The 15,142-nt window shown below is 36.3% G+C and overlaps 1 protein-coding gene across 2 annotated transcripts in view; it reads right to left on the reverse strand.

Annotated features, from left to right (window-relative positions):
* Nucleotides 1-13,628, reverse strand: part of LOC127064751 (ELKS/Rab6-interacting/CAST family member 1) — a 74,894-nt gene extending 61,266 nt beyond the window's left edge. The window contains exon 1 of one of the 2 annotated variants that reach the window (XM_050996270.1): nt 10,189-13,628. In XM_050996270.1, the coding sequence (XP_050852227.1) occupies nt 10,189-10,977 (789 nt within the window). In that variant the 5' untranslated portion in view covers nt 10,978-13,628. The remainder of the gene's footprint in view (nt 1-10,188) is intronic. The other variant, XM_050996271.1, reaches the window with a different exon arrangement.
* Nucleotides 13,629-15,142: the final 1,514 nt, after the last annotated feature.

Raw genomic sequence — 15,142 nt, forward strand, 5'->3', positions numbered from 1 at the left:
GATTAAGGTATTATAGTAGTAGGAGTAATTTTCTCTTTTTTTTTCCTTCTCGATTCCGCAAATACAGGTCGTATCGTAAAAGATAGAAAAGAAAGAAAAAAAGAGACAGAGAAAGAGAATATTAGAGGAAGGGGAAGACAAACCTCTCCCCCTTCCTCTTCCCTATCCCTCCCAACGTGAGTCTCGTCACTGATAACGATAGCAGGAAGCACATCGATCCTAGAACGTTGAATAAACGTAGAGTTTATCGTATGTCCTCGGTTCTGGAACATGACCCAGATGAGGGAGAGAAAGAGAGAGAGAGAGAGAGACATAGATATATAAAGATACGGTGAGAGAAAAAGAGAGAAAGAGAGAGTGAGAAAAGAAGACCAGGTTTCACAACCCAATACTTCTCAAGTTCGATCTTTTTAGCCCAAATGGAAGAGGGAGAGGAAAAGGGGATAGGGGATGTAAGGGGTTGCCTTGGTATTTCCGTCCGTTTGATGAAAGAAGCTCGTGATAACTTTGTTAGCTCGAGAAAAAGGATCTCACCCTCCAGCGATGATTCGTTTCACGAGTAACTATCCGTCTCTACTCTTTCTTCTTATTCTTATTCTTATTCTTATTCTTATTCTTATTCTTATTCTTATTCTTATTCTTATTCTTATTCTTATCCTTATCCTTCCTTTCTTTTTTCCCTCTTTAATATTAAAGAAAAAAAAAAAGGAAAGGATAAGACCTAGCGCACACGTCAGGGATTTTATATATTTTTTTTATAGAAAAAAATCTTTTCTAGATAAGTGGAAAATATCTTACAAGATCAAAGATACAATAATGGAAAAAGAAAAATTCTTCTTCCCTTCTTGGTATTAACAGAAAAGGAAAAAAAAGGAGAAAGATAAGATGGATTACTTCAACCCCTACGAATTACAAGAATTTTTGTTCTCTTTTTATAGAACAATATTTTTTCTCCTGAAGAGAAATCATCTTGCAATTATAAAAGAGAGAAAATAATTATAATAATGATAGTAATATGAAAAAAGACAAATTTTTTAGTGTTAACAAAAAAAAATAGAAAAGAGAAACGCAGGTGGATTATTTCAGTCCAACACACAATTTAGGAATTTTTATAAATTTTGTAGATTAATCGATGTCGTATTTCTTTTTCATCGGTTTACAAAAATGTCGAAATAATTAAACTTTTTCTTTGTGTGTATTAAAATGATGATGATACTTTAAAACATTTGTGCATTAAGTATTAAAACTTTGAGATTAAAAAAATTGACCTATTATGAAAATTTCTCATTATTTTTTAAAATTGGATTTAGGTAGCTCTCTATAAAAATTGAGATTAGAAGGCTAATCTATAATAGAAATCTCTCTTCTTGAAACAAGATTTAAATACTTATAACGATTATTAAAAAATGTTTCATAATATTTCCCATGCAAAAATTGATATACTCGATTTGTTGAAGATTTGTCGAAATTAATGTTTCAAAATTAATGAATTACTTTATGTATGTATATTTGCACACACATACGTATTTTTTTCGGAAGTGGAATTTGTCATTTTAACGCGATTCCTTTAAATACCAACAGGTGGCGACAGATTCTATTAGAGTTACCATTCGAAACGTCTTCCGGGCGCGTCTTTTTTAATGAATTATTTAAAAAACTTTGATTAAAACATCGTTTCGATGTTATTTCAAATGCAGAAGAACAATCGATACCTTTTAAAATCGATGTACCCATACATTTTCCTTTTCAATAAATAATAAATCAATTGAATCACTAAAAAAAAAAGTATAAAATGATCGATCGAGAAAGAGAAAAGAAGAAAAAAAAAAAAAAGAAAACAAGTGAACCCAAACAAGAACGAAAGAGTTTCATCAATATTTCATAAATAAATTAATATTAATGAATCAAAAGTTCCAAAGTGATTTTAAAAATCAATTGTTCTATATGGTCTAAGCTCGTAGCTTTACAAGTTATGCTTGGTAGTTTGACGATCTAAAGAGAAAATCTCTGAAAAAAGAAAATAGAAAAAAACAAATATCAATTCGGTATAAAAAGTCTCGAAAAAAGAGTAATCGATATCGAATATCGCTTAGAAACATTCGTTCCACCTTGTAATCTATCGAAAATCTGATTAATACCTGTACGTATTATATTCTTTAGTTCTTTTTTTTCTTTTTTTTTAAATCTCTTATTTTACGATATTAAACTGATATAGCTACGTAAATTAATATACGTCTCGATTGATTTCATTATTTTAAGATTATAATACAAATATTAATATTAAATTATAACGATGAAAAATATCTTCGATGTTTGATATTGGCGTTGCCAGAGAAGCATTCATCCGATGCAATAATAATCTCGGTTATATACATATATATGTAAGTACATAGATAGATTTGGAACGCGAATGTCTCGGGCTAACGACTAGCTCGGTTACGTCCTTGCATGCCGACGGCATCACGGTGTCTTCATATATATGTATTATATCTATGTATGTACGAGTTGCATGCCAATGGCATCGCGGTGTCTTCGTGTGTACAAACACTACGAAACGTCATTTCCTCATTAGGCGGTCTAGTAGTTTCTATACGTATATATATAAGTACGTATATACGCACGTACAGTATCATACAAATTGTGGCTTATGGTGGGTCCACGTTGTTCGGTTAAATCGTGCCAATGAACATCTTCAAAGAAAATTAGGTATCTCGGATTGAAATTTAAGATGACTTGAATGAGATAAAGAAATTATATGTTCCTTTATCTTTACTCGAAGATATATAGGAAAATTGAATCAAAAATTAGTCTTTCTCTTTTTTTCTGTTTTGTCTTTCAAAAGAAATTTGTCTTCAAAAAAAAACAAAAGAAAAAAAATGAAAAAGGAAAAAAATACGATTAAGATCCAATAATAAAACAGATGTATAATCGAGAAAAATTATTTAATCGAATTTGATAGAAATTATGTAGAAAGAAATGTACGGCTGCCTATCTGTTCGTTTAATCGAAACGATCGGCTTCTCTCCTGTCGGACTATCAAACCGAATTATTAATCGCATTAGTTGCTAACATGGAAAGCTTGTTCTTTAGTCTGTCATTATTATTTATCGAAATTTCACGATGCTTTGTGTCGGTAAATGAGATCTTCTCTCTCGAAATGTAAAACATATCGTAACAATTACAAATAGCTATTACAAACGGAATATGAATTTTGTATTACAAATTCATGCAATTTCCTGTAATATTCAATAAGTTTTTACTCGTAGAACGATTACAATCATATAATATATATATATATATATATATATATATATATATATATATTAATATTAACAAACAAACGTATTCAAAGTTACATGAAAATATGAACTAAAGAATTAAAGTTGAAATAAATCATACGAAAATAATTTTATGATCGTTAATTTATATTTCTGAACGATTATAGTATTGTATTACTGTGAAATTTTCATCCAAGGAAAAAGGAGAACTCTTGGAAAACGCTGAATACGAGTCACAAGAACTCTACTAATATGCACGGTATCTATATAGGTACCTATATATATGTATGTATATATATATATATATATATATATATATATATATGGGGAGAAAGAAAGAGAGAGAGTAAAAGAGGTATATATAAGTGTATACACGAACACAAGTATATGAACAAGAATGTCGTACGTGTCGTATAAGAGCACGATATCCGTCTATATCGATCGGCCTAAATCTAACGAGGCGGATTAGCGAGACCCTACGCCATGTATGTAGTTACATACGCCATACCTATCATGACCGCATTGTTCTTCTCGATTCGAAACACTTTACCTTCCTTACTTTATTCTTATCGACCTTTAAATTTAGTAATTTACCTATTCAGATTACCGAAGCAAATCGTTGTTTCTACATTTCTTTCTTTTTATTTCTTCATAAAAACTTTAATCTTTTTAGAAGTATAAAGACATTGTACATATTCATATATACATATATATATATATATTTGGAGAATAATTAATATAAATTATTCGATATTATAATTGTTGTAATTTCTTTTAATAAATATTTCTATAAATTGATTATTTTAGAATCGACGATTTTAATAATAAAAAAATATTTCAGACAATAAATTTTTTTATTTAATAATCACAAAAATTTTTATAAAAAAGATTGTCCACGGTTTTTCTCGTAACCGACTTAAGAAGTAAAAAGAAAGAAAAAGAAATTAAAGTGAAATATCCATACGACTTTTGCATTTTATTATTAATGACAATGTTTTCTTTTTCTGTTTCTTATTTTTATCGAGTAAGAAACCCGAAGAAATAGGTAGTACTAGACGCGTAACAATATTATCGCTAGATCGATATGTAAGGTATATATCTATTACATAGTCTGTACAAGAAGTTAATATATATGTATATATAAAATACATGCAGATATAAAATATATATATATATATATTTATGTAAATATATATATATAAAATATATATTTTATAGATTATATACATTATATACATTACATTATATGCATGTACGTATATAATATGAAATACATATATTCGAGAATATGCTATGCGACATGACAGACGATTCCTTATCTCTGAACGACGGAACAGCTGTGAGCGACTTCTGACATTTCATTGGCTCGGCAACAGCAAGAAGCAAATAATTAAAATCCTCATCTTCCTACATTTCTCGTAACTACTTTTTCCTAAGCATACTCCCTATAATCACGTTTAAAATCTACCAACTCGTTTCCCAATAAACATTGTATACTTTAACGAATGGGATAATTAGAAGTTTTATGTTAATTTCGTTTCTGTAATTACATTCGTGGAGACGTTTAAAAAAAAAAGAAAAAAAAGAAAGAAAGAAAGATAAGAAAAGAAAAAAAAAGAATAAAGGGACTTATTGTAAAAGTTTAAGGTTGCCAATTAACGGGAAGATGTCTGCTTAAGTTAATTTCTTCTGTTGTAGTATCTACGAGAAAAGAAGAAAAAGAAGAAAAGAGAGAAAGAGAGACAGAGAGAGAAAGAGAGAGAGAGAGAGAGAGAAGAAGAGGGTGAATCAATGAGTCTCCTCTTTGACTCGATTTAAGAAAGCAAATGTGTAAGAAGAAAGACGCTGACGATGCAAGGCTGCTATACTCATTTATAAAACATTTTTATTTCGAATCAGGCATATAGATATATATGTAAATATATTAGATTGACCGAGTACTGCTGGAATTTTCAATATAAAAAATATTTTTCAATATAAAAAATATGTTATTTATTTAAACGTACTGTAAGATATTAAAGAAGTATTTCGATAAACAAAATATTTTCTGCAGTGTTATTTATTTAGATACGATATACTAAAAATTTTCGACAGAAAATACTCTACGGTGTTATTTATTTTTATATGAAATGCTGAAAATTTCCAATTAAAAAAAGAAGAATATACTACAATGTTATATTTATTTAAATATAGGTTACCAAATATTTGTTCAAATTAAAAAAAAGAAATATATATATATATATACTAGTAAATAGTATTACTTTTATTTAGACAAAGAATATCAAGAATCTTTCAAGAATATCAAATGTGTTATTAATTTATATATAAAATGATACGACGTCGCTTATTAGCCGATCTAATTTAATAAAGAAGTCATCGTATTTGGAGAAAAAAATGTGAACAAAATTTTTAAATAGATATTTTTATATGAACGATTGAAACCTGAACGTTTTAATTGATCGATAAACGTGATGTTGAACGAAAGAAAAAATTGTTTTCGTTAATAAATTTGTAAAAATACAACGTCACGTTTGATATTAACTTTTGATAAAATAATCCAATGAGAGACGGCAAGAAGACGTCGATCGATAATACGAGACAGTTCAATAAAACATGAAGACTCGACTCGTCGTACATTTTAATAAACCTTTCAACGAAGCAGAGAAAGAGAGAAAAAGAAAGAAGATCAGAGAAAAAGAAAGAAAAAGAGGGAGAAAGAAAGAGAACACGGCCCTGAAAGTGCAGCTGCTAGACGAATCAACGACCGTCTTCGTCTCGCATAACGATTTCACACGGTACGGATGCAAGCTGTTTGAATTTTGCTGGGTCTGTCTCGTTGCATATGGGATATACTCATATACTCTTTTATAAAGAACGGATTTGGATCCTGAGAAAGTAATCCCGTCGATGAACCCAAAAGAAAAAGGCAAACAACAGATGGCTACGAACTTTCCGACTCTTCAGACATTCGACGCAAAAGTCGAACCGATAATATTACAATGAGTCTAGCTTTAAAACGAGTTCAATTGTTATTATCACCTTTTGTTAAAATAGAAAAAGGAAAAGAAAAAGAGAAAACGAAATAAAAGAGAACGCATGAAATTTCAATATTCTCTTTTATATATTTAAAAATATGAAACTTATATGATCGAGGACGATTGTTTTGAAAAACTAAAAAAAAAGAAATAATTTAATTTGCGATAAATACGGTTTCTTTTTTTGTTTTTCGAGAAAAAGAAATTTGCAATTTATATAATCGGAACGATTATTATGAGAAATTTAATTAAATTGCGGTGAATAAAAATTAATTTTTTTTTAATCCTTCTCGTTATAAAGAAGAAGGAAAAAGATAGTGAAAAGAGAAACAGATGAGACCTCATTATCATATAAATATAATGAAGTGAAATTTATAGTCGAAACAGTTATTTTGAAATGAATTTTAAATGAAAATGAAATTTCAATAAGTAAGTAAATATTTGGTGTGATAGGAGATTAAAAAAAAGAAGAGGAAGGAGTATATAAAATTGATGAAAATTAAATAAGCAATTACTTCACTATTTTCGTACCTCTTCTAAGCTAAATTTGTTACGGATTGATAAATCGAATAAACGAGTAAAATTGGAGTGAGAAAGAGAGAGAGAAAGAAAGAGAGAGAGAGAGAGAGAGAGAGAAAGAGAGAGAGAGAAAAAGAAGAGAAAGAGAGAGCAGGCATATTTAAGGCATGCAATTATTTTAGATAAGAGAACTTGTACATTTATTTCACGAGCTCTAACTTCCAATGCTATGACCCATAAAATGTTTTTCTTCATAAAAAAAACTTTCGTTGGCCATTCCGTCCCAACGGAAACAAAAATGTACGTATAGTACGTGTGTGTATGTATGTGTATATATATATATATATATCTGACGAGAATCAAACTTTTTTAAACGATTTTCTAAGCCCCAAAAGAGGATTAAAATCGAACGGATAATCGAAGTTTACCAGTCGAGAATTCTTCCAAGCCTTTTTCGTATTATTCCAATCATGAAGCGCAACGATAAAAAGTGAGTGAGAAAATCATGTTTCGCATTGCAAAGCGAAGGCATTTTTACGACCCACTTTCGGGTTATGCCAATTTCAAGGCTCACATAGCACAAGTAGCATACGTGACCCAACAGAGAAGGAAGATTAATTTTCCAAGCGTCCCTTCTCTCACTCATTTTTATTTTCTCGATTATTCTTCTTATTTTCTTTTCTTTTCTTTTTATTTCCTTTTCTTTTCCTCACTCTAGTGTACTCATTCTCTCTCTCTCTCTCTCTCTCTCTCTCTCTCTCTCTCTCTCTCTCTCTCTCTCTCTCTCTCTCTCTCCCTCTATTTTTCTTACGATACTAGGAATACCTACGTTCCTATCATCGCTCTAATGTATTTTCTTGCAAAGAACCCAAGCACCAAAGTTCTTCGATATTAATGGATGAGAGCTCGCAAGAAGCCTCCATCGTCGACTATCGATCGATCGAAGATACCACTTGCACTTTGAATGTCGATAAAGAGAGGGAGAGAAAGGGAGAGACAGAGAGAGAGAGAGAGAGAGAGAGAAAGAGAGAGATATCCTTTGAATAATTCGTTTCTTTGCATTTACCTTTAGCTGGAGTAAAAAGGGAGGAAGTAGAATAATGTTTTATCGAAAAGCAACCTGAAATCGAAGCATTCTTCTAATTCTCATAATATACTTCCTCGGAATTGTTCATTATTCAAAATACTATATAAAACAATATCCTAATAACTATCCTAATTGTAATATATATATATATAACTAATTTAAAAAGATTCACAATCTTCTGTTACATGTTCCCTTTTCTTTATCGTATAAATTTCATTCTTAAAGCGAAAGTTTTAAATTTGAGAAGAAAAAGGGATGAAGAAAAACGTAAGCACCTATTTTTAAATTAACCTTATATGTACATATATGATACTATCTACTATATCACGATTATCCACGATTTCGTTTAAATTTTATTCTAAGTTCGATACTAGTTAATCACGTTATCGTGTTCATCTTAATAAATCAGTCTATAGATGACTTTCAACGAGGTATTGTTCTACCTACGAACGAACGGGATAAATCTTTTCGAGTTTCGAGACAACTCTCAAGACGAGTTATACTGCGAAAGCAAAGAACAATAGACCATATGCGACACACGCACTCACACACACACACACACACACACACGTACACATACATACACACCTATATACATACATATATACATATATGTATAAGTAAACGTATCTATATACACCGTTGGTTCTCCTATATACGTGAAAATTAGAAAGGTTCAGAGACGGGTCGACGTAGAGGAAATAAACGTGGGCATACGGCCAGAGAATCTCAATCTTTCGGATTCTTCTTGCTCTTAGGAGCAATGACTCACGTTCACCATCGAGCTCTGGACCACCGATAATAGAAACCGTGCGGACATGCACACATATAAACTCTCGTCGAATCATAAGTAGCAATACCATGCTGAGAACACGTCCGATTGACTCCGTCACACCGGAATAGATTTCTACGATATTCGCTCAGCGGGATCCTCAACACACATTGGGACTCTTCTTTTTTCTGTTTTACCATTGAACTATATGTTATTATTCTATAAGAAAAAAAAAATAGAAAGCAAACAAAAGAGACAAGAGAAGAGAAAATAAAAACAAATAAAATATCGATTTTTATTGACACCATGAGAAAAACGACACGATTTCAAAGCTATCGATCTTCCGATTCAAGAGACTCTTCGCTTAATGAAACAATCTAATCGGATATAAAATAGGTAAACGATAAATCCAAAATAAAATCAGTTTTTTCAAATCGTTTCGATCGATCAAAGTTTATAATATTATATGTAATATATATATATATATTTGTATATATGTATGTGTATATATATACATATATATGTATATTAATAATTCAACAGGTGTGCATCTGCTTGTTTTATGATTTTACTAAATAATTTTCCAAAAGAGATTAGAAAGAAAATTATCCGACAAATTCGAATGACACGTATCGTTTCAATACGTAGCCTCTTTGGTCAAGGATAAATTCAAAGGACGACGGGGGGTTGCATTTCGTTTAATAGTGCTTTTGTTAGGAAAATTGATCGTAAAGCTCGTAGGAAATCACGTAGATGGAGGTGGCTCCCCCATCCAAAGCGGGACAATTTTTTGGACAATCAATAAAGCGTGCGTCACGAGGCATCGTCGATTCTGACGGATGATGTCCTAAAAGGGGATAGCACGTTCAACGAAAGTTAGTATAGGAGTGTATGACGAAAAAGTGAAAGGGCGAACAGAGACATCGTGATTAAAGAGTTTTTCTCGATTAAAAGCACAAGAAAGAGGAAAGCACATAGGAATGTAGCCATTGTTTCGCGCAGACGTTCGACTCGTCCGCGCACCTACACACGATTCCACGAGTCATTACGAAACACAAGCGCCTGGTTTTGTAGGAAAACCTTTAAGTGGATCTCGACGTTCTCGACCGATAAAGAGAAAAAAAAAGAAAGAAAAAGGTAAAAGGAAAATAAAAGCTTGGGTATTAGAATCGATCGTATTTGATTCATCGAAAGGTCAGAATAATTTTCTGAAAATAGAAAGCAGGAAAAGAGAGGAAAAAAATATATAAAGTAGCACGCATAAGGCACCCTGTTAGAGATTAAACGAGGAGCAGCACTAAGAGCGATATCATCGGCAACGATAATAACGGCAATAACGGAAATAGCAGTAGCGGCAACGATAACAGTGACAGTAACAATAACAGCAGCGACAGCAGCAACGGCAACAACAGGAGCAGCAACAGCAGCGATAACAGCAGCAGCAGCAGCGGTAGCAGTAACAGGAGCAATAGCAGCAGCATTCAACGTCCAACTGACCTGATTCTCCGAGTTGAGTAGCTTGAGCTGCTCGTTGATGAGGCTATACTTGGTGCTCTCTTCCTTCCTAAGGGCTCGTTCCTTCTTCAGTTCCGGACTCCAAAACGTCTTGATACTGTGCATCGAGCTACCGAGCTTTTGATTCGTCAGCTCGAGTTCTTTCTTGAGATTACCCAGTTCCCTTTGTAGATCGTTGTTCTGATGTTGAAGCTCGCCGATATAACCACCGCTTTCCCGCAGCATGTGGGGATTTGGACTTTGCCTCGCCGATCTTGATCCATAAATTTCATCCTCGAGATATAGGCCCCGATCACGGCTACGTTCACGCGGTTCCCGAATCGGTACGAACTCTCGATCATGATCGAGAATACCGGCCGAAGCACGATCGAGGCTGGTGTACCTCGTCGACATGCCCGCCGAGCTGGACATGGCGGGTCTCGAGGCGCTTCTGGATCTGTGATGTCCGCTGCTACCCCCGCCCCCTGTCGACATACTCCTGCCCCTCTCCTCGAGCATGACGGGACTGGCGAGGTCCTCGTCGCGAGAGTAGTACGGGCTTCCCAGCTGATGGTGATGGTAGCTGCCGTATCCGAGGTGCTCGGGCGAGTTGTTCCCGCTACGCGTGCTCCTCTTTCGTCCTAGAGGACTTCCGCGACCGCTCGCGTAACTCCTCGAGGGGCTACGGTCGACGGTCGGTAGTTCGCCGACTCGACGACCGCTTCGCGGTGAGCGGGTGCCGCCTCCCGGACCTACCACGCCGCTGCCGCTCGAATAAGGATCGCGAGACATCTCGCGACCACCCCCTTTTCTCTTTTCTCAAGCCCCTACCACACCGGAATATACTCCCTCTCCTCTCTCTCTCTCTCTCTCTCTCTCGCTCTCTCTCCTCTCTTCTCTCCTCTACCCTTCTCTACTTTTCTCCTTCTCTTTCCACAGACCAGGAGTTTGTGACAGTCGGCCTAGTCCTTTGACCGACTCTCTACGATCACCCTATCCCCACTTCTTCTTTTTCGTTTTCTTTCTTCTTCTTCTTCTTCTTCTTCTTCTTTTTTCTTATTTTTTCTTCTTCTCTCTCCTCTTCCTTTTAGCCTCCCTTCCGATCGAGCACTTTCAGTCACACCGTCGCGCCCTTACACTTTCGCACGCATCCTCATAAATAACGATCCGTCTGGCTTGTTCACGAAGCACCAACAGCAGCTTCTCTCTTCTCCACCGTCCTCTTTTTTTTCTTTTTCCTCTTCTTCTTCTTCGTCTTTCTCTCAGCTTTGCTTCCTCTTCATCGTTCCTATGCCAGCCGTAGATTGCTAACGAGCCTCCCTTCGCCCCATTCTCACTCTTTCTCACGAAGTTCTACACCGTCGGCGAGCACGTGTGCTCCTAACACCCCCAAAAACTGATCCCCTTCGATTCTCTTTCACTTCTTTTCTTACTCGTCCGATCCCGGGATCTTTCGTCCGTTCGAAGGTGAGGTCTACTCTACGCGAAGGTATACGTCCACGAACTAGGATCATCGATGTTAAGAATCGTAGCAAATCACCGAGTACTCTTATCTCTCTTCCTATTATATTCTTTTATCGTAATAAGGCCCATCATCGGAATGTACCGATCCATTGTCTCATCTCCAATCTTTCTCTCTTTTATAACGGACCACCACCTCCACCTCTAACTCCACCTCCTCCGGCTCGTAACGTACTACGCGCGTGGGTCAGTACGTACGCGTGAGGTCACGACCCTTCTTCGTCGGCGATCGATCTTTGACCTTCTTTCGGCGACGAACCCCATCGAGCGGAGCCCGAGATCGAGGGGGAGAGAGAGAAAGACAAGGATGTTGAATATTCACTATTACTTCACGTTTTATCCGAAATTTCTCTCTCTCTCTCTCTCTCTCTCTCTCTCTCTCTCTCTCTCTCTCTCTCTCTCTCTCTCTCTATCTCGCAGCCTCTTCCTCAGCCTCTTCCCAACCTTCTCCTCTATTTACCCTATTTACCCTCTCTTCCACCTCTCTCTCTCTCTCTCTCTCTCTCCCTCGTCCTCGCGACGCGCACCGGACGAGGTGAGGATGACGGTACTCCGAACGCGATTGATGGAGGGTGCCGAGCACAGTACTCCGTACTATCAAAGCTACGTACGCGCTCTTCTACGCGACCGTTTCACGTAACTCGCACGTAAGCTCCCTCCTCCTTATCGATCTCATCCTCTCGCGACTCTTCCGGTTTCCGTCGTCGTCGTCGTCGTCGTCGTCGTCGTCGTCGTCGTCGTCGTCGTCGTCGTCGTCGTCTTCGTCCTCGTCTTCGTCTTCGTCTCGCGATTCGTGGTATCCGGGACGACTTTTTCTCTCTTTATCTTTTCTTTCTTTCTTTCTTTCTTTCTTTTTCTCTTTCTCTTTCTCTCTCTAATACTATTTAAGGTTAGAAGAACGACCAAGAAAAGAAGTTATCAATTCAACCGGTACCATCACTATCACCAACACCATCGATTCACGATCGTCCTCCACCATCACTACTATCACCAACCATCACCACCGCCACCGCCATCCACCGCCTCCTTCTTCTTCCTCTACTTCTACTTCTTCTTCTTCTTTTTCTTCTTCTTTTTCTTCTTCTTCACCAGTACTAGCGGTGCCAATTTTTACCGGTAGCACCACTAGCGGCACCGCGCGCGCGCACACTCCCTTAGCTAAACACGCAACAAACAAACACACCCACAAACATACGCACACCCGAGCATAGAACGTTAACACGTCTCTCTCTCTCTCTCTCTCTCTCTCTCTCTCTCTCTCTCTCTCTCTTTCTCTCTCTCTCCCTCTTTCTTTTCTCTCTTGACACCCTATCTTTCTCTTTCTTTCTCTCTCTCTCCCTTTCAGTGCGCGCGCGCGCTCACTCGCTCTCACGTCCCTATCTCTCTTTCTCTCTCTCTCCCTCGCCGGCGCGCGTCCTCTCTCGTGCGTCACGGAGAGAGAGATGCCGAAGAGAGAAGAGATTCACGGCCCACGACGGATCCGCGCGCACTGACACTGTACTCTAATGCCGAGGCAGCCACACCGAAGGAAAACGACGCCAGGCAAAGACCACCCTCTCCCCACCACTAAAACCCTCACTACTATCACCACCACCACCACCACCACCACCACCTCCACTACCCACCATTCCCGCCCTTAAAACTTGCTACTACACACGCTCGGTACTACTACGAGCATCACGATCATAACCACCACCACCACACCACTACTACTACTACTACTATTCTACTACTGCTACTACTACTACTACTAGTACTACGCCATCATCATTTCGTATCACGACGCCAGCGCCACCATCACGTCACCAACGTCATCGACGACGACGACTACGACGACGTAGACGCTTATTGCCCGCTCGATTCTCTACTCTCTAAGCCTTTACTCTACACAACCCCCCTTGCCCACCCCTAGTCCTCATCCCCCTGCCCCTCTTTTACTCCATCTCTTCTTTTCTCCTTCAACAAACCCCTCTCTCTCTACTCCTCCTTTCCATCCTGATTCTCTCTCATCGACTCGCGCCCCACCCTCTTCAAAGTCTTGCGCGTGGAGCTCTTCCCGGCGCGCAAACGCCCCCGCAAGCGCGTTGATACTGAAATGCCCAGAAACGATCTTTATCAAATTTTAATGGAAATTTTTTTTTCTTCCAAATTTTTCCTTTTCTTTTTTTTCGTCCTCTCTCTTTTTTTTTCTCTTTGATTTTGATTTTTTTCTGTCTTTCTTTTCCTTTCAATTTTCCAACTCATTGATATCTGATCAATAGGATCGGGGGTTTATATCTGGGAGTTTTAAGAATGGGGTTTGCTTTCTTTTGGCGCGTCGATGACGGTGTTCCGCGTCCGTTCGGCGGGATTTTTAAAATGTTGAATATTTTATATTAGCGTTTAATATAAATATTGAGTTTTAATGAGAAAGAAATTTAATATTTGTCGGCAATTTTTTACAAAATGAATCCCGTTTTAGACAAACCGGAGACTGGTCTTTATGGGCGTTTAAAGATTACTGTGTTATCGTCTGTATAAAATTAGAAATGGAAAAAGGAAATATCGGATAATTTGATTAAGTTAAAAATAGTATTTACATATGATGTTAATAATTATCTTTTTATTACATCGATAAATGGTCGGGGCATTTTAAGAGTAATAGCCAGCACTGAATGCACGTTCCAGTTCGAATCTAACCTCCCTTCGCCCCTAACGACCGTCCACCCAACGTACGTCGTCGCAATCAATGAAGCTACGATTCACCGAGCAGTGCCGTACGATCGTCGACGATCCTCTCTGTCGTTATTATTTCTAGTCTCGCTCGTGAGAGAGAAAGAGAGAAAGACACGCATAAAAAATATATATTTTCTCTAATATAAATTATATACAATAATAATAATAATAATAATAATAATAATAATAATAATAATAATAATAATAATAATAATAATAATAGTGATAGTGATAAAAAAAATAAAAAGTTAATAATTTCCCGATATATCGTTAAATACGATACACTTATACAATTATTTTAATATTAGACTTCAACTATGTGTGTGTTTGCATGTGAATGTATATATGTGTGATTCCTATCAATTATCATCGTCCCTAAGATCTAAGAATGAACTGTTACGTGAATCATGCGGCCTAGCCGGTATATGTATCTACGTACTTATTATACAATTTCCAACACGTGAACGAGTGTCGTAACACGCACGTGTTCGATTATACGAAAAGAAATAGTGTTTTATCAACGAACGACGATTGTCACTCAGAGAAACTATTAATATAGAAATTTATTCTTTGTTTAAGCAAAAAAAAAAGGAAAAAAGAAATATTTAAAAAAATATTTTTAAAAAATATTTAAATTAATCGATTGAAAATAATAACAAATAAACAAATCGACATTTTACAAATTATTGATAACAAATTATTCGGATTGATCGGACATTAT

This window comes from Vespula vulgaris, chromosome 6 (genome assembly GCF_905475345.1).
Source record: "Vespula vulgaris chromosome 6, iyVesVulg1.1, whole genome shotgun sequence".
Lineage (NCBI taxonomy): Eukaryota > Metazoa > Arthropoda > Insecta > Hymenoptera > Vespidae > Vespula > Vespula vulgaris.